We start from the raw sequence: 20,879 nt of genomic DNA, 5'->3' as shown, positions 1-20,879 counted from the left end.
CCAGGGCTTATCTAGTAGTCTCTAACAAAAAGAATTACCAAATTTCATAAACGAAGTACAAACCCAAGTAGTTCCTAATAAAGGACAAAAGGCTACAGCTCTCTCCTTTTGTTTATATTTGAATCTTCTTTGCTATAAAAATGATTTTTGTACATAAAACTTGGGGAAATTTTCCAGTACTCTACCCAAAGTTGGATAATTGTAACTGTGCAAAGCCATATGTTTTTGGTTAAAATTTCCATATGCCATTTACTGAGACGAACTGGCCAGTTTTAAGGGGCTTTAGATCGTTCCAGATTGTTTAAGCTTTTATTAAACCACATTTGAGGTTTTGGAAGGAGGTGGTTCAATGCAATATCCTTCCCAAACTGAAAAGCTGATAGGATGACATATGCTGCTGGCACCCTCTGGGCTTTCAAGTGTTTTTGAGGAATAAGCATCTGTATCAGACTGGCATCACTTACCAGTATCTGTGTAACTGGTGTTACTAAACATTAAGGCAGAGTTTTAATGGAGGCTACAGAATAATCTAGTAATGCAAGAAAGTATATTCAAGTTCATATTAAAGGATGGGTGTTCGTGTGCACATGCAACAGCATATTGCACTCTGGTGAATTTCAGCATGAATTGTCAAGTTTTTGTGCAAATATTAGGTAATCAAGTCTCTTTTGAGCCACACAGTTTAAGGACTTATCCTCACAGATGTGGAAACTTTGACTCAGAGAACTTAAATTACTTTCCCAAAGTAATGCAATTGCTGACACGGTGCTGTCAGTGGTACAAATCACTGTATTTTTTACAGCTTAAATACATACAGCTTTATACTCACATAGGTCTGTTATATCTGATTTAGAATTGATACTGTGGTGATGATGAAGTTTAAATGGCATCCTTACTCTTTCATTAAATAAGATCTGTGTAACAGTGCTAATTGCAATAACGTGTCTGCAGTCCTGTTACACCTCCTTGTTACAATCTCCTCTTTGCACTGAAAACGTTACTAATAACATCCCCATGTGATACTGGAGTTACTGAAGCTTATACAGTATTTTTCTGTTTTCAGTTGGAGTCACTGGTTTAGTATTGTCTGCTCCCAATATGCTTTGGCAGGCCATTGACTTCCAGAATTGGAAAGCATTAATATTTTCTTCCTCAGTGGTTTCTTTTAATCCATTTTGATAATTGCTTCCTACAAAGAGAATGTCCAATTTAAATAGGGCAAAAACTAATATGCGAGTGTATTCTTTTTCTAACAGTCATACAAATATCTGAGCTCGTTTATTTGAAATAACACATTTAAAATAAGAGCCTGATCTCCAAGTTATTGGTGCAAGTGACCTAGGATTGCTTATGTAGACATATGCTGTTTTGATTAGTTAGGGTAAATTTACATCTTTCTTGCACCTGCTATGTTGTGTTGTTTCCTTTTTGATGCTATAAATAGAAACAGTATTTTTTCATGGTCACATACTGCCCAGTACCACAAGCCCCTGAGGTGTTGAACACTTTCACCAAAAGCGTATGTGTGTTCCTGGCTCCAACAAGGAGCAGTTTCTATTTATGTAGCAGTCCTCAATTCTGGTCATGTTTTGTTTGCTTCATATATGAATGTTTTTATTGAAATTTAAGCTCCTTTCTTTTTTGATCTATGCAATGATAGATCACTGTAATTGAAGCAATTTACACTCTAAAAACTTTAATTAAGTCACAAAGATGCCTGCATGCTAAAACTTAATGAACTTATTGCTTCTAGGCATTGTTTTGCTTTGTCTTATTCTCTCCCTTCTGTTTACCAAAGCTCATTGCATTATGTCTAAAATTTCACTGTAAACTCCTAAAATGACTGGGTCTTTTATTTCTATTATGAGGTATTTAGTACCCCATGGGGTTCTTAATAATAATGTAATTATTTTCAGATTTCTTACATACTATGTTGCCAGGTCCCAAGGAGCAAACTGATGGGACTCTTGGGTCTATGAGTGGGCATCAGGCCACCAGACTATCACACTGGCTCCCAGACCTCCTCCTCTTCTTTCCCAGTATTGCATGCATCTGAAGGCTGGGTGGGTGCAGTGCCCAGTAATGTGGCTTCCTGTTCATCACTGGTGGTATTTTCCACCAGTTTATCCCTAACTGAACCTGACTGCTTAAGTGTGATTACAGTATAGTTAGTGTTTGTACACGTTGTAGGAAAGTGGTCTTGATCCCCAAGCATCAAAGATGCTGAACTCACTGCTCTCTGTTGTAGTTTATTCCAGCAGCTGATAATCATAATTCATAGCAAGTGAAATTTCTCATCTCTATTTCCATTATTTCAGCTTCCTACCACAGGGTTTTATAACATTTTTCACAGGGCTAGGAAACACTTCAAGGGATGGTGGTGTCTCATCATGACAGTGCTTCTGTGTGAAAACCAGAAATGTCTCACTTCTGTTTGAGAAAGTAGTGATCTGTTTGAGGTTTTCCCTGCCTCCCTCCCAAATCTGAAATTCTTTTATTTTCTTTTAATCTACATCCTCAGCTGTTTTTAAAGGATTTGTGGGATTTTTGTTGGGTGGTGTTGGTTTTTTGTTTTGTTTTAATATGGGCAAAAGTATTTGAGTCAGGAATCTGTGATCTCATTGACAATGTACATAGGTGAAATGGATGAACAGTTAAGTGTGCAAGAATATAAGGAGCAGGAGTAGGAAACTATAACTGCAAAAAAGGTGAAATATGACACAGTGAGAAAAACATGAGTAGAGGCCAGCCCTGTAGCAGCACAGGCTGAGTAGCTGTGCTGTGTTGTGGGGGACACCTCCTTGGGTACAGTGGCAGGTCCAGCAGTTGGACACCTGAAAACCTCGGATTTTGCAGTTCACCTAGTTCTGCTTAGGTGTAAGTTCCAGTGGAGAGAGAGCTGGTTTCCAGGGAAACATGGTGGTATGATAGTTCTTCTTCAAACCTTCTTGCACAACAGTAAGTGTGCCAAAAAAATAATGGAGTTTGACTTAATAGGCTTACTGGTGCTTTTGTGGGTTTGCCCCCTTTTTTTTTTTTTTTAAATTGGCAAATAAGAACAAAAATCCTCATGTTAGCCAGGATCTTTGGGCTTGGGGGCAAGGCAAAGTGGAACTTAATGCTCTCATCAGGGGAGATACATACAGCCAAACCATTTACGCTGTGATTCGGAGTCATTCTGCAGCTGTGAGGGTTATTTTTGTCATCTTCTTTTGCTGTCCCATTGATTTTTTAATGTCAAAAGTATAGAGAATAATTTCCTACCTACTCTCCAGGCAGGGGCAGAGATGCAGTAGACAGCTGTGTTTCACTTGGAGGAAGATAACAAACATGAGGAAAGAAGTGTTAGAGTGCTCCTTCTGCGTTAAAGCTTCCTGCGGGGTGCTTTTCAGCAAGTGTATTTAACTTTTGTTTAGCAAGTGGCCTTACCTCCATGTATGAGGAATTCAGCAGTATGAAATTGCAGTGCAATATTCTGCACCCATCTGAGCAGAAGTTTGTAGGAAAGGTTTTTGTCCATTTTGCACAGCATGTGAAAGTAGAGGAGAACCTCTCGAATCTGAGCATCGCTTATCTATAAACTGTAACCATTCAACAACACTAATATTGTTCCTAATTTATCAGGAAAGATTGCAAGGTGGTGTTTAAATGAAGTTTCTTATTAATAAAATATTAAAGAAATTATTGTTAATTCAAGTTACTATTCACCTATTTCAAAAATAAATTTGAAGTGTGGATTTCAGAATGTATGAGCATAATCAGCCTCATCAGTTTGAGACATTAAGCCTTTCTTATAATTATCTATATTTTGTTAGTTTACTCAGAGACAGATTTTAAGCACGTACATGAGGCTTTTCAGAATTTACAGTTGACTTTCAAAGCTCGATAGGAGCAATATTGCACCAGGAGCAACAGTGATGAATGCTCTGCTTTGTTTGCTGCTTCCAATTGATTCTGACCATTCTTCCATCATTTCCTAGTTGTTCATCCAAGCAGAGACTACTTTTCCTGGTAGCAATCCTTTTCTTGTCATAAATATATGGCTATTTATTTTGTCAACAAATAGGGTTATTTCCTTCTTGCAAAAAAGTTAGAGGACTAGATTTGCATTTAAACTATTGAGTCATGCAGTTTCTCTCCATACTGTCATAATTAAGAGCTGCTGGATCACGAAGCAGGTGGCTGTTTCAACTGGTTGGTAATGAAACACCTTTCCCATTCCCTCCCCTGTGACTAACAGAATTCCCTAGAGCACTGTGTAAATATGCTTACACACACAGGCTCAGAGCTGATGCAATTTTTCTTTCATATGTTCCAAAGCAGACCTGTGTATTGCTTTTTTTTTGGTATTCAGGCCTGAAAAGTGAATTCTGTCATAATCTCTGAAATGTTTTGTGTATGTATATGCATATGACGTAATGTCTTAGTTTCATGAATGTGGAGGAAGATATAAGTAACTAAATAGAGATATGAAGAGTCTTCCATTCTATATAATTTGAGACTCTTGCAAACACTGCTGGAGTCTTTTTCTAGTGCATATGTATGTGTCTATATACGTATATAAAACATCTGCTTTGATGATTAGGACTTGTTTTGCTTTTACTTCATTTTTTAATTTATTAGAAATAACATTTGTGTAGAAATGTTTTCTAGTGCCTCATTTATTTCGCCAGGCATCATTTTGGTTTTAAGCTTTTATTCCTTATGCAATTGTTCTCAGTGAGGATGAGATACATTCTTGTACCTGCATGCAGCCAAAACATATTTAAATCCATGGGACCGGAAGGTAGACAGACAAATGTAACAGTGGTTCCTGAAAAGTGCCATTCCACCTTTTTTTTTAATAGAACTTAGGACAGAAATATTTTATCTCTCCATTTTCATTGAAAATTAGTTTTCTTCTGTTTTCTTTGTTTTGGGTTGTATTTTTGTTTTGTTTTTCTAGGCCAAAAAAAAAAAAAGACAGACAAAAAAAATCACCCTGCTCAAAGTTGCACACTCAGATTATGACTTGAGAAAGGCTTTATTTTCTGCCCGTACTTACACAAAGTCTGAACAAATGACTCACACTGGTGAACCTGCTGTGAAATTGATACCCAGGTTCATGTTGGACCAGTTTTACACCCAAGTGTAGTTTTGAACATCCTGTGTGAACCCATTTTGCCCAAAGGGTTTGTTAATGCAGCAGCCTTAGCACCCAGCGCAAACAGCCTGGATTGACAGGTGTTGCTTCTGCCCACAGACTTGGGCAGAAGACAGATGGAAGGGTGGCTGATTTGGACGATTTTTGTTTTCACAAATAATTCACTGCAATGCAGCAAGTAAGTCCCTACAATATTTATCCACTAAAATAACGAAAAATTAATAATACAATGATAAGATCTAAGGGATTTTGTAATATACAGTGTGATGCTATGGCACAACTGTGCTGGAAATCACACAGTGACTACTAGCACTATAACAAATTGTTACCTGCCACTTCCACTGTAGTTCCCCTTTTGCCTGGATTTTGTCCTTAATTTGGTTTTAGAAACCTTCACAGACTCTTCCTGCTAAAATGAAGCAGTTACTTCTTCTGACTTTTTCTTTTAAGGTATGCATGCCAGTGCTTCCAGAAAACATTTTCAAGAGAGGATAAAATTCAAGGCTTAATTTTTCATCCTTGTAACCTTATAATGATGTTCCTACTAGTTCCTACTGTTAAATATTTATCACCTGTGTTTTCTCTGGTTCCCAACTGCACTGACAACAGGTTTGTAATCACCAAACCACAGCTCAGCTACATTGAAAGCAAAAGAAATGAAAATTGAAATGCAAGGGACTGTTAAGGATAAAAGGCCACTGAAGTGGTTCAGTGTATTAGTGCTCCCACGCAGCAGCCGCTGGTGCTGATCAAAACCTGGTGCCACTGCCTGGCTCCCAGAGAGTCACCTCGTCACTTAATAGCAAGCTTCTTGAATTCAGTGTGCAAGGGGAGAAGAGAGGGAGTTGTATTTTTGCAGTGCAGGACCCATCAAGGAGAGGAAAAGGACAGAGGCGGAAGGAGGAATTTAATTTAATTGAAGCACTGTTGTGGTTAACATACAGCTATTACAAGAGACTTCCTTACAGGAAAGGAAGAGTTTATACACGTGGGTTGCAAGGGCATCAGTAACAAGCCTCCTAAAGGGAAACAGACTGAGTTGTAGCACAAGTGATTGCTTAAGGCAGTAATTCTTCATAAATTCATAAAACAAAACTCTATCAGCATTACAGATTACTGGAGTTTTCTCTAGACATGTCTCCTGCCCTGAGTAAATCAGCAGCTCTTGCCGCTTACCAGCCTTGCAACCTGTGGAGATATTTACTGATTCTTTTGCTGTGTCTGATGCACAGCAGCCTCCGCTGCCCCGCATCCCACCCAGGTCCCACCAACCCACCTTCCAAGCTGATGTTCACTTTGTCTGTATGTCAGGCAGCAAAGTCCTAATGAAACTTCTGTCCTTCTCATGAGGAAAGGCCATTAAACTCCTTTTAATTGACTTTTTTTCTCTCTTGGCAGATCTTGAGAACTTCAAAACCAGAACAAGAAGCACGGTGTCTGTCCGTCAGGGCCAGGGCATGGTGCTGCTGTGTGGACCACCACCGCATTCTGGGGGTAAAGTGGTTTCCTTCTCTCGCTTTCAGCACTCCAGGCAATTTGGAAGGTTTTCATTCTCTGAGTATGTTTCAGAAAGTTTAAAATGGCACAGCTTGAAGGCGAAGGCTGTGGCTCTGCCAGCCTGACTGGATGGCCTTATCGACTATGCTCACTGGGAGATCTCCAGTTGGGTGTAAGTGCAGAGAAAGCCTGATTTTACTGCATATGAATATGCACTTAGGAAATTAACTGATGTAAACTAAAGCAATATCTAAAGCAGTACGTAGAAGACATGGCCAAGATCTTGTGCATCTTGTAGGAGCTTTTTTGTATGGATCCTGGGTGTATCTTCTGCAAAAGGCTGAAGATTGGTGACAGAGCTAATTTTATGCCTTTTTTTTTTTTTTTTTCTTTTGTCCCCAAACACTCAGTGTCACTGTTTTTGTCCCCTGGGTACTTGGGATGTGTTAGCAATTGTCCAGGTATCCTATGGGGATTTATTTCTAGCATGGCAATATTCTTCCTACTGCTTTTATGGGAGGGAAAGACAAGGGAGAGTGTTGTAAGAGAGGAGGAAATAACTTGCCAGCAAGTTACATAGGGTTGCTGAAGACACCACTGTATTCTCTGCTGGTGGGAAACTTTGCTACCAAAAGTCCCAGAAGGTTTGCCACTGTGTGCACTGCTGGTTTTGTCTGGTGATACGTTTAAATCCATTATTACAGAGAGAAGTACTAACTGTAGCTCAGGGTTTGTTGAGTGTCCAGAAATACAGGCTGTGCAGAAAAGGACATAACCTGTCTTGGCAGTCACTGGTATTTCTAACACCTCAGAAAGAAGATGATTTCTGACTTTCATGGAGAAATAGAAAAGCTGTAGTAGCAGACAGGCAAAAAATCCCTGCTTGTGGTGTTAGAGTGGCATATTGACCTGTACTCTGTAGAGTGTACTATAGCCTATAGCTGTACTATTAAATGATTGATCCTCTCTTAAAATCTTACTAATTTGTTATTTTTGCACCTCTCACATGTTATACTTGCTGTCTAGAGCAGGGGCGATGGCATGTACGTCCCCATATGGTTATGGAAACCAGCACCCATGGCAATTACCGGACCTGGCCCACCCCACGCCTGGCCATGGCAGAGCTGGGCAGAATCTTAGAGCTGTGTTGCCTTTGTTCCATTGTCACTGGCCCAGGTGGCACCTCCTGTCTCAAACTGTGCTGGAGCAGATAGAATCTGGGGAATGTGCTGCAGACACCTGACTGGCTCGTCAAGTGTTGCCTGGGGTTTAGCTTTCAGATCTGGCCAAGCTGGGCTGGTTGAGCCCTTAATCCTTCAGATGTTTGTGTCACACTTTTCTGTAGTCCCTGGGCATTTTCTGGAGCCACATTTCTAACCTACATTATCCTGGGGAGTGCAGAGTCAATGGCACAGTACACCCTCCCATGGAAGGGAGGTCAACTCTCATGGACATGAAGGATATTTGCAACCTTCTACTCAAGATATTAAGTACAATAAAAAGCCCCTATAAATATATTGAGAATCCGGAGAACACCAAACACTCTGAATTTTAACACCCAAGTGTTTGGTGTTCTCCGGATTCTCAATATATTTATGTTAAAAAGTAATTAATGAGGAGATTAAAGGAAGACCACAATAGCTGCTGTGTGTGTCTGCCCTGCAATGATCTCTCCTGGCAGCATGTGGTACCTGCCAAAGGCACTTCTCTGAAAGGAACCAGCATCATCGACCCCATTGTGGTAAAGTTTATGAGCAATTTGTATTAGTGGCACTTAGCCAGCATTTTCTCAGTGGCAAAGGCAAAATTTGGTAGGGAAAAAATTAGATTCAAAGCAGAGTTTACAGATAGCCAATTATAATAAATTACGTAGCAAGTACTTTGGTGCGATTTGCTTCAAAGAGGATGAAATCAATGTTTAGGAAATACAAAACAGTTCTTTCAGTTTAGCACAAATTCGTTTCAAATGTTCAAGTCCTACATTTGTTGGCTGACTTCCTGAACACATGTTTTGCACTATTGCATTTATATCAAATGAATTGTTAGAAAGGGAGTCAGCCAGTCATCTCTTTTTGCCAGATACCATTTCAGCCATGACCTGTATGTCTGATAAACGCCGTGTGTTGTGCCACTGAACACCATGTCCAACAACCAGCCATTGTAGCTGGCTCTTTCATCAGAAGGTTGTTTGGTACATCACGAACAAGGGGTCATCATTTATGGATCTGTGTCCCTTTTAAAAAAATTTGAAGTCCTGCTTTGAAATCTGTCTGCCCTCATCAGCAGGATGAAAAGTGCCAGGCAAGCTGTTTGCCGTTAGGCTGCTTTTATTGCTTTGACAGGAGGAGACAAGTGTTTGGAGCTTCTTCCACTTGTGTCTGACCAGCTGGAGGGCAGACCAACAGGAAACCTTGCTTTTATATACTGTGAGGAAGGAGCTGTATGGCATATGTACCTACCCAGTTAATTTATTCAGCTAGGGCCTCTCTAACCTTTTGACTTCAGATGCTGTTTTTCCTTTTACGTCAGAGATTATCATGAGAATTTCAGTATCTCAGATTTCCAGTGTTCCTTACTTGAAGGTGATTCTTGCACCTGTGATATCCAGTCCACAAAATTACTTGTTATCACAGATCTAACTTTTATGACAGTGGCTCTTATAGTGTTAACTGTACCTAAAGATTATACACCCCTTGGTCTGGATGGATGGAGCTTGCCCCTCAGCCTCCTCAGGAGGGTCTCATTGCCACATCTGAGAAAGCTGCCAAAACTAGATAATAAAAAACGCTGAAGATGGGTTATGGATCAGTCACAAATTCAGTTGCAGACTTGCAGTGCTATGGGTGAAGCACCATTTTTAGCTTCATTTCCGCAGCAAAGAAAAAAAAAAAAAGAGGGGAGATTTGGGACAGAAATGTTTCATGATCTTTAAGCCTCATTCATTCTAATGCCTTGAACATGAGGCTGAAGAGCAGTGCTCACCCTCGTCCTATCCCAAACTGTGTGGCAACAGCGAGGGGTAGTGCCAATGGGCCGAGTTCAGGAAGGCTGGGAGTAGCTGGGTGCTGAGCTGCACTGCTCTGAAGAACTGAGACATGGGGGTTTTATGCCCTTTTCCAATTAGAAGAATGAACCCCAGCCACACAACCCGCTGCTGCTGGCACTGGTGGCTGTGAGGAGCTGCCTCCTGTCTCTCGGGCGAGCAGGCTGGTATCTCCTAGAGCGACAGACATCGCAGAGACAAGGCAGGAGCCATGCACATTTGCCTTTGTCTCCTTAGTGAAGCAGTTCCTCAGAGTTTTCTCTTTTGCCATAAGAAATCTTCGTAGCATTGGACGCCTTGTGTGAAGATGCAGCGGCTGGTGTGCGTTCGTGTTAGCAGGGAGAAGGAAATTGTGTTACATTTCTTCAAGTAATTCAGGAGAAAGTTTTGGTCTGAGTGTATGTACTGATAGTATAAAAACATCCCAGAAGGGTGCTGGTGTTATTTCCGATTTGGGTTCAGTATGTGAGAAAGAGCATCTTACAGTGACTGGGAAGAAGATGCATTTATGTTGTCCAGAAAGGCAAAAAACTGAAGGGTGATTATTTCCCTCAATCATTTGGATGGGAGATAACTCCCTTTGTGACCACCATCTATGACCTGATTTATTGTAGCTAGAAAATGATCTTAATTGTAGCCAGATCCACAATTAGTCTGAATTGATACTATTACAATTTATAACTAAGCGGGGCTGGAGTTATGCCAGTCGTTGTTTTCTGGTTTGCATATAAAGTATTTAATGGAAAGTCAAAATAGGTCCAGTTAATTCAGACTGAAGCACTTGTTCTGCAAGACTTAATCTTCTCTGTGGCAATATTTTCTTTTACTTTTCCTTCCTCCAAATGTTAGAAACAGGGATGCATTTTAAAAGTCACAACTACAAAGTCAATGCTTTTCAGTTGCGTTCATTGCATCTCCATTAGTCAATTGCATGTCTCTCCATGTAATCAAAGCTATTTGGTCTCTAGCAGTCATTGCACAATTACCACAGCTATCTCCTATTTCAACTCCGGGCAAATGGAGGTTCATAAGAGAATATAAGGTATCACTGGAAGTAGCTGCATGTCAGAAAACCACCGTGTTTCCTTGGCAGCTTCCATCCCTGGGGACCAAGGCAGTGTTTGCAAAGCAAAGCTGTAGAGATCAGTTCCTTCCCATACCCCAGTATCCCACTGCTGGGATATAACATTGCAAGTATTTAATGTTGTAGTGCAACAGTAAAAAAAAAACATTCAGGCTAGAAGTGAAAAATAATATATCTCATTGAAAGTGTAAGTGGCATTAAGATAGAGAAAATGCAATTACTTATTTTGGAATTTGATTAGGATAGCAAATCTAACTTCATCATCCTTGCAAAAAGTGCCTGGGGGCGTTAACAACCAACACTGAAGCACAGGACTGTCTGTGGAGAACAAAATCTACTATCTACTTCTTTTTTTTTATTATTTTTTACTTTAGTCTCTACTGCATTGACAAGAACATGTTAAAAAAAAAAAACTAAACTAAAATAAAAAATTAGAAGTGAAACTATTCAATCTGAGAGTAGCTGTTGCTCTGAAGAGATGAGGCATGAGTTTTTATGCCCTTGTCTGGTTAGAAAAATAGTAAATAAGATGATAATAACTTCCTATCCCCTGCTGTATCATTGATCATCTTAAAATTTGTGGATCTTACTAAAAAAAAAGTCTGTCTGCATCCAGAGCCTTATCCTTTCAACTGTAGCTCACTCTAATTCTTTCCTGCTTGGAAACATCTCATATTTAAAGAGCTGGCAGCTAAAAGTAAAATTATGTTGGCCTCTGTAAATTAGTTGGTTTTTTTGTTTGTTTTTTCTTCTTAATGGTGTCAAATAAAGAGCTTCCTATAATTCAAATGTTGCAAGAAATTCACCCTGAAAGTGAGTCCAAATGATTAACAAGTGTTTTCAGGGTCATAAAATGAGCTGCATACAGCTTGCACAGAACAATTTGGGCATTGCCCTGTATTGTCCTGGTTTTTAGTTTAATATGAGCTGGAGATTCAGCACATGAATCTAGGCTTTCCCCCTCATCGCAGATCCCCAAGATGAAAATGAAATGTGTATTTCTCGCAGCAAGGTTTCAGCAGGAAGTCACTATTTTGTCAGGTCAGTGCATCCTGATGTTACATTTTGTTAAGCAGCATAATGATGCAATTGCCTCCTGTGATGAAGTGCTTGCTGAGCGCTGGAAATTTGGAAAATAAATGTTCATCTGGAGCTCAGGAAGCTGCTGGACTGAAAACTAGAATAAATGCAAATCAAACATTTGCTTCTGTTGTATTTTCTGCTCTTAAAGCAGCAGATTCCCGAGCTCTCAAAGCCAGTCCTGCTGTATTAATGATGCCTTGTCTGTTAGAAGCTTTCAGTTCTTTTTCCTTATCTTCTTTCTTTTTTTCTTTTTTCCACTTCCACATTTGTTCACTTACATGCACTAAATCAGTGTAAAAACTGGTAGACACCTACTTGGGTTGTTAGCATTTTTCTGAGATAATTACTCTGTGCATGCAGGGTTTTCCCTCATTATTTCCACAGTTGTTTTAATTAACAGCCTGACAACGGACATGTGTCAACCACTCTACTTAAGAAGCTCTATGGAAAAAATAATGTAAGAGTAAACATTACTATGGGAACATGGCATTCAGGGCCTGTGTAACAGCATGATGAGCAGCTATAGGTATTTAAGTGGACAAAAGAGAACAGTCAAAAATTATAAAAGTATGTACGTAGCTAAAATTTGGCTTTGGTTTTGTTACAACAAACACATAAGGGTCCCCATCGCAGCCGCTGGCCACTACTGCAGCATTAACTGGGCAGTCCCCAGAATCTCAGTCACAGTAACAGGTTTGGAAATGGAACATCAAAAAGTTTTCATTATTTTTTTGACAAGACTAGTTAAAGTATCTCAGCATGTCTCAGGATGAGCTCTATAATTTGGATGCTATAAAACAATGCTATATTAGTCTAGATTTTGAAAGCCTTGCTAGATCAATATAATCTTCTGTCACTCTTCAGAAGAACTCTGGGAGTAATTGATTGGGAAGGAGGGGTTGTTAACCAAAGAGGGGAAAAAAACAAAACAACCAAGCAAAAACAAAAAAGGAAAACAAACCCCACACAAACTTTTTTCTCTGAAGTGTTTCATTTTCAAGCTTTTTTTATTACATTTAGATATATTTAGAAACCATTTAAAAACATAAAATAGTGTTCAATTTAAGCTGTTACTAAAAATGTTTTCCTTTTGAAAGAAGCTTTGTGAGGGGAAAACAGGTTAGCTTTTCTTGTTTGCTTTCTTTCAGTACTGTTAATCAAATTTGGCAAGATACATTTGTTTGTTAAGATAAACTTAATTGAAACAAGCAAACAAAAAGCACAAAAAAACCCCAAAGCAAACACTCGCTTGTGTTTCTCAGGGCTCTGAATGTAAGTTGTGTTCCATGGGGGATGTGCCTGGGAAGTATTTGGAGGTCACTGTCCTTTTAACTTTATCTCCAAATTTTATGACCAAAATACTATTTTGTGCCAAATAGTTCTTTTCATTTAATAAGTTTGTGAGAGCTCTGTCATTCAGCTGCCACTTTTACCAAATTTATTTGGTAGTCAGGACAGATTTAGTTAATATTTTAACAACTACAGTTTTCAAATACCTTTTAACATCTCTGGCATTTCATTGCGGGTCTAGAGATCAAAAAAAAATACAATCCTAGAAAAGTGCGCACCTTTCAATTGATGGGGTGGTAGCACATCCGTAAGCGTACAGAACAAATGAGTCTATAAATCCTTCTCCCTTCCTTCTTTAGAAAGATAAATGAACTTGTTTTTTAGGATTTCCTTCACCTCCCCCCTTCCTCAAATTTTCTCTTGGTTCATTTTTAGAGAGATGTATAATACATGATGTTCTCATGACATTTGGCTTCCTGCACTTGTGGGAAAATCTTATAGAGACTGAGATTTCCAAGTACTGTGAGAAATGGTGAATGTACATACACAGAGAACACTGGTGCAAATCACTTGATTATTTAGATTTTGCATTCCCTGGAGGTATGTCTTATTTTTCAGATCTCTATCTGTAGGCCATACCACCACTCATTACCTCTGTAGCATATTTGTTCCCACTCCTCCTAATTTATCTCACAAATCTATGCAAGCAATAAATCAGCTGATAGTTTCTTTAGAGAAGTGCTCAGATCTGCACATGGAAACCTGCTGACATTTCTACAGGACGTGTCTCCTCCTGCCCACATGCTTAGGGCCACTAACGAAGTTCCTGCTGATGCAGGACTGAACCTTCCCTACACAATTTCTAGACCTGAACCTCAGTTTCCCAGACACCTTATCCTTCTGCTCCTTGCTGCAGAGTCATCTGATCTGCCTGAGCATCTGGGAACCGTCTCTCTCTGACTGAGCAAAGGCAAGAGTTAAAGAAAAATAAGTTTTCTGTGTCTCTGCAGTGCCCACGTTGTCAATGCGCTTGTAAAAGTCCATCTTCCCAAAGAGGAGAAGATTCATTAAAGTTCAGTTGTTCAAATAACTCTTTCCCATCTGATGCCATTACTCCTGTTGGAACCAGAGTGGTGGAATCTGTGTCTGTGAGCTGAAATGTTGACAGAGAATTATTCTCACATCTTTTCACATAATGGATGTGTTCAGGTTTTCTCATTCTCTCCTCCTGTTCTTTTTTTCCCCAGCAGCTAGGAGAACTTTTAGTTCTGTTGCACAGCTTAATCAAGTAGAACTAACTAAATTTTAGCATTTGACAGAAGAGATGGCAATTCTGATTTCATCTCAATCTCAGCCTTTCACGCTGTACGGTAGGTAGTGAAGTGTAGACACCAGACATGTTTTCAGAAAGCACTTTACTGATTACAGTGGTGCTAAGACCACTTCTGTGCTCTGCAGAAAAATGATTAGTGCGTGCTTACTCGTCTGGTCAGTTCTTCTCTCCTTGTGTTATTATTTTTTTATAGCAATGATGGGCGCTTCATGGGCTGGAAACAGTGAAAATGTTTTGGCTGTAAGTATGGCTGATGGCCTCTATTATGTGATGAATGGTTTGAGGGGTTTGTCTCACAAATAATCTATCGCACAAATCACAACTTGTATTCTCACGTGCTGATACAGCCCCCACTGTATCGTACAAGGAGGAAGGGAATAAAAACTGGGAAAACTAATCAGAACAGTGCAGAAGGAAGAAGGCAATTATCATACATTTTCCTACCATCAGAGGATCAATGTAGGGGGTTTTTACACCCCGAGCAGCGCTGCACAGCGAGGGGTGCTTTGAAACAGAGTTTTCTTCAGTTGCTGTCAAGTATTTATGCCCTTTTACTCCCCATGCTACAGCACCAACCTTACAGTTGTTTCTCTCTCTTCTTTGAAAACTGTCACACTGCCTTTTCATTTTTCAGTTATGAAGAATTAATACATTATTAATAAATGTTTAGAGCTGTTCTGCTAACAATGGGAGCAAACATTTGTAATATTATCCATTGGTATCCTTACAGTCAACATTAAGTAAAGTTTGTTAAGACTTTAGAAAACAATCAACCTTGAAAGAGATAATGGAAAGGGAAGAAATTACTCTAGAAATAGCTCATAGTCAAGGAGGCCACAGACATTTCTACCTAATGTCTGCCTAAAAGCAGGGGATTATTTTATTCTGCCCAGGCAGCATCAGCCTGTTTTGCAACTCTGCAACGTTTATTCTGCTGTGTGAATGTATCTGGCATTTCTGCTGGGTGACCAGTTCAGAATGGCTTTGGGCAAGAGCCTTGAAGCACATGTTCCCTTAAGTGTTTAATCAGCTTCTCAGTACCAGAACCTTTTCTTGTGGTGCATTTCAAATTCATATGAAATGTTTAGAGGAATAGGAAGCTGAATGTTACAAGTTCTGTTACTTTTCTGTGTTTGCTTGGATAAGAATGCTTCTCCTGCTATATTTCTTACATAGCAGGTGGCATGGAACATTTTATGTCCCCACTCCACAACAGTAACTTTAATATTCAGCCTTTATTTTCCTGCAGTTTCTTCCATTGTGGTATGTCCACAGATTTTTTTAAATATGGTTCTTGCATTACCCATATGCCTAGGACTGGGCAGTTGCCTCTTGCCAAGCTGATTGTCGAAGTGCTGAACTACCCTTGCCTTGTCCTTATTGAGACATTAATAGTTTTTCCTCTTTCTTTTCTGTTTTAATGTCTTCATAAGGCTTTGCCGCTTGATCAGATTTGGTTCCAATTAGTGAGAAGCTAATTTAGAGAGGAGTATCTCACAGATGGGTGGGCAACGTGGTTGTAAAAGTTCTATTTCTCTAGGAAACCAAGCAAAAAATCTAAGCTGGTTGCAAGTTGGTTCAGCTATTTGTCAAAATGCTGCAAGGTCAGTGAGCCTTTCGTGGTTTGCACCAAAGGGTGGACTGAAAATATGAGCCAGTAAACTGTCCCTTTGGGCTGGGAAAGAAAAAGAAAAAAAGAGAGAAATGTTTTGCATTAGTACTAGTCAGTGATGCTTTTGACATGTTTGAATGTGGCAATGATGGTGGGGGCAGTGTTGGCAGATGTGTTACATGCAGCACCTGGAGATGTTGCAGATCTCTCTGGTTTGGTGGGCAGGAGTTAAACCATGTTGTGCACAGATGGCTCTGTTTGCAGGATGTAGGGAATTGCAGAGGGAAAGCTTGATTTCCAAACAAATAGGAAAATGCAGAAGCAGGGTGGTGTTCCCCAGGAGCTGGGGCTCAGCAGCTCACAGGTGTCTTTCCTAGAACAGGAAAAAATGAAGTTCAAACAGAATTTGTCTAGGTATTGCTCATTGGAGGAGGATGCAGTGTGCATACTGGAGATATGTGGGAGGTGGAGAAGACTGTAAGGAGAGCAAACAGTGTAGCATCAAAAATATCTGAATTGATTATTAATTTCTCCTCGTAATAGTAACTACAAGTCCCCATACAGTAGTCAAATGCCCATGACTAAAGAAGTGTCAACATTTTATACAAGTGGTTTCTAGGACATAAGCTGTTGAGCTCAAAAAAAGCCTCCAAGTGACTTATCTCAGATAAGAACAAGAAAATAACTTCCCCAAGCCTGCCAGTTCCTGGTGCCTGGTAGCATAACTGTAAGACAAGGTCCCTGCTCACAAGTGGAGTGATACTCCTGAAAGCTGTAGCTGGATCTAAGCAGCTTGGCAGCATTTCTTCTTGACACCCCCAAATTCAGGTATCTCTTTCCATAGCAGCGTTACAGAGAGCAGCTGAGTCAGACAAAGGGCTTCCCATGTAATTCTTCTGTGTCTGGTTCCACATGTTGAATATTATTACAGTTCAGCAGAACTTGCTTTCATTAAACTTAAAATCAGGCATATGAAACTTTCATTTAAATAAGAAGTGATTGAGAGTTGTAACTTCAACTTGAAGTGCATCTCTCATAATTTCTTTTTTATACTATGCTACAGTCATTGTTGAAATTATTAAAAACAAGAAGCATAAAAGGCTTCTCAGGAGAAAGAAATGGATTAGATTAAAATTAATCTGATAGAATGCTTTCTCTAACACTGCTGATTCAGCTTGTGCAGAAATTTACCAACATGTTTGAGGATAAGGGATAGGGATAAATTCTTCCTAATTTTGTGAATGCTTTGGCTTGATATTTCTGACAGCTCAGAGAAAATGTAGTGCTGTTTTAATTGAGAAATGTATGAAATTACAAATATTTCCAATACCACAAATGCCAAGCTCGTTTTAGAGTGACGCTAAGCAGCAGAGTTGATATATGTGACCTGCCTCATTTCAGTAGGGATGAGCTTTGTGAGCAGGAGTTCCAAAAGAAGGTCACAGCTGAGAACAGATTTTGGCACAGATGTTCAGACCAAAATTTTCAGCTTGCCTATGTCATTTATCACCTTGGGTGTTGGTACCACTTCAGGCTTCCTACCAACCACCTACCATTATCTGTTTGTGCCCAGACAGGCAGTAGGTGTGATATCTGGGGTTTGTAACACATGCCGCTCTCCTGAAGAATTAGAAGAGAAGAGGCTCAACTCTTCAGTAAAGACCTTGGAAATACTGAAATAATAAGGAACATGACATTAATGGATTTTTTTTTTTTTATTTATTAGTGACAGCTCATGACATCTTTAAAAAGAAATCATCAGCAAGCTAGTCATGTGGTTTATTCCCCTGTTCAGTTGCAGTCACCTCTAAATGAAGATTGAAATGGTATTGAAAGGGGGTAGAGCTGGCAGGGGCTGGCTAAAGATGAGTGAAGTCTGTCGTCTGACAGAATTCAGTCAATAGACATTTATCAAAAGTTGTAACATCTTGTGATCTCTTTATAAAATAAATTAGAGATCTGAGGGTAGCTCCTAGACTCTGCTAACTGCATTGCAACCACCCTTCACCTCCAAACCCAGCCTCAGCTGTGTCCTTCAGACACAGCTCCCAGAAGTGGCCAGGGAGGCTGATCTGCTTTCAGCTCCCTTGAGATGGTCATAGCAGAATGTGTGTTGTTGACACAAACACAGCGTGGATGTAGCTCCACTTTTGCAATCAAATTTGGGTTTCCAGATCCCTGAATGCGTATACTGCCTCATGAAAATCAATAGTCCTGGCTATGTGAGCACTGCTTTCTATGGGGGTGAGATTTTGCTACGGGAAAAAAAATGGGGTTATTGGGTCTGGCTTTTTTTTTTTACTGATATATAGGTCTAAATGTGCAACTGTGATGTTGGTTTTAACTGGTATGTATCAAAACACTGTTCATCTATCAAGTATGTGAACAGAATAGGTTTTTTTCCTATGTGCTATAGACAAGTGCCACAGCATCACATAGCAGCGCCTGTCCGTGCAGATATCTCCTCTAAAGGACATACCACCCACACTGCTTGGCCAGATAGTTCAGCCTTGGGGTTGATCATAATATTAATTCAATGCATTAAAAAAATTCTCCACAACAAACTTCATTTTTTTAGAGGTTTGATCTAATCTCTTATAGCTACAGTAAGAGGTTGATCAAAGGTAGTGAAAGCTGGTATTAAAGGATTAGCTAGGTCACATTGAAATATGTTTTAAAACAAGCCCAGGGATCTTTAGCTTTACTGAAGCAAGTGCACAAGAAAGAAAAAAAAAGAGGCTAACTCTCTCTGACTTTAAACAGAAAACAAACTCTTGGATTAAATCTGTGAGTCATTCCTTAAGGTGGTATGTGTAGTACTTTACATAGAACAAGACTGGAAAACATAAGCAATGATTGAATCTCACAGAGAAAAATACAGTGCAGAATTAAAAAATCAGTGTAAGTATCATTTATGCACATGCCCATCTTATGGTGTTTTTATTCTTATTTGATGTTTGTCCATAAGTAATTAGCAGTTTCAGTCCAGCCCCCTTTATCTTTCTCGTTGGCTGATCTCTTTCTGCTTTCAATTTGCTACTGACAGTATCTGCCACAGAGGTGCTTTATCTCTGGCTGTCAGGTGAAGATGAGTTTTCCTTTGGAAGGATGTTGATGCCACTCTGTGGACCATATCAAGCTATTATCCTTTTTTTGTTTTTTCTTTTTTTTGGAATTTCCTCATTGAAATCCATTTAAAAACAGAGAGACCATCATACAGGTCTATACATTGCTCAGTGGGAAAAGCTGTGGAATCATCTAGGCTTGGATCAGTGTCATAGGAGACCCAAGTGTGGGTCTCCTGGCTTCAAGAAGTAAGGTGTTGCATTATTAGTAGGGGTAAAGGTTGTAGTAAATACATAGTTATTTACCCACTTGTGAGTACTTTCTGTATTGTTGCTCTTTTTTAAGGTTGGCTTCATATAGTTACATGACATGATACTTTGCACATTCAGTAAGATTTTTTCCATAATTTTTATTTCAGCATGAATCATCTGCCATGACTACCCATAGGAACTCCTCTATGCCAGGGGTGGTGGTGTTTCATTCCTGGATCACCCATCTCGTAATTTCCCATTCCTCAGCAGAAATAAGCTTCCAATTCATAATTTTCTTCTTCAGTGGACGAGTATCACTCCTGGTGGCCCCAACAGCCCAACTTCTCAGGTGTCTGGAGCCTCACTGTTGGTTGGTCCAGTTCAAGGTCGAGTCTCCATTGGGAAGGGCCATGGCTTGGGGAACTGGCCCTTTCCACAGAGGCCAAGAGGAGCTGGGTCACTACTGGGGTGAGCCTGAATCCAAAAACTTAAATTTAAACCAGAGCTACGTGAAACTGAGTGGCATCAAATCTAATCCTGGTTCCCCAAAGTTATCATAAGCCCTTTTGACAAATACAGGTTGGGTTGGGGGTTTTCTTTTCAGGCAAGTCCAGGCTGAGCTGTAAATTTCTATAAGGTAGTTTATGAAGTTTATCAGACAAAAAAGAAAAAAATAGTTTCTTCCAAAACCTGTCAGCCTGTATGCTAGATTGGTAGGGGTGTGCGAGAGTGTTTGCTGCCCATCAGACATTTTTAAAATTGGTTTGTGTATTTAACTGTAGTAAATACAACAGCACGGAACTCTCAATCACATAACATTTTCTGTTCAGTCAAAGATAAGAGCTGCTGTTGATTTTTCTCCCTGAGGGAACTTCAGGTTAAAATTTTGTCAAAATCCCCAGCGGTGCAGTGCAGTAGTCATTAATGTTCCTGGTGCTATGGCAGCCGGTGTAGCCAGCCATCGACTGGTGCTGGAAGCTGTTTGTGAGAGATAAGCCAGGTCAATTGTGTACAGCCATCAAACATTTAACTATTTTAGAGATACAGAAAAATAGAGATGCAGCAGATAGAGGTGACTATTGATTAGACTTCAGGTAATTAAGACTTCTCACCATTTAATTACCCATATATGAAGCTCTACATACTGGGTGAGCAAGGAGTCAAGGGGCTGGGAAGCAACCACAGCCCTGCACACATTGCAAATTGCTATGAGGATGAGTCTGACACAGAACTTGGCTGTTTGTACATTTTCCTCATTCTTCTACTCTTCTGACTCATTAGTGTACATGTCATATATATATATATGTATCCGGCTTTTCTGTTACCATAAGCCAGCACTAAGAAACACATGGGCACAGTTACACACTGGTGTGTGTTGTGCCCTGCTAGACTATATCGGAATTCATACACTGTTTCTATGAAAAAGTTTGAAAAACCTCAGAGTTGTCTCAGGTTGGAGAGATGACCTCAAAGTCTG

General features: G+C 39.8%; 1 protein-coding gene across 1 annotated transcript in view; it reads left to right on the top strand.

The window, feature by feature from the left end:
* The window catches only part of LOC308043971 (contactin-4), a gene marked incomplete at both ends in the record, with an annotated part of 157,556 nt that overhangs the window by 50,649 nt on the left and 86,028 nt on the right, over window positions 1-20,879 (top strand). Inside the window, one exon of the mRNA XM_080350395.1 lies at window positions 6,542-6,637. Within this exon, the coding sequence (XP_080206521.1) occupies window positions 6,542-6,637 (96 nt within the window). The remainder of the gene's footprint in view (window positions 1-6,541; window positions 6,638-20,879) is intronic.

This window comes from Nesoenas mayeri, assembly GCF_963082525.1.
Source record: "Nesoenas mayeri genome assembly, chromosome: 10".
NCBI classification, from domain to species: Eukaryota; Metazoa; Chordata; class Aves; order Columbiformes; family Columbidae; genus Nesoenas; species Nesoenas mayeri.
Note: the sequence above shows the minus strand (reverse complement) of the source record. Positions and strands in the feature narration are given on the sequence as shown.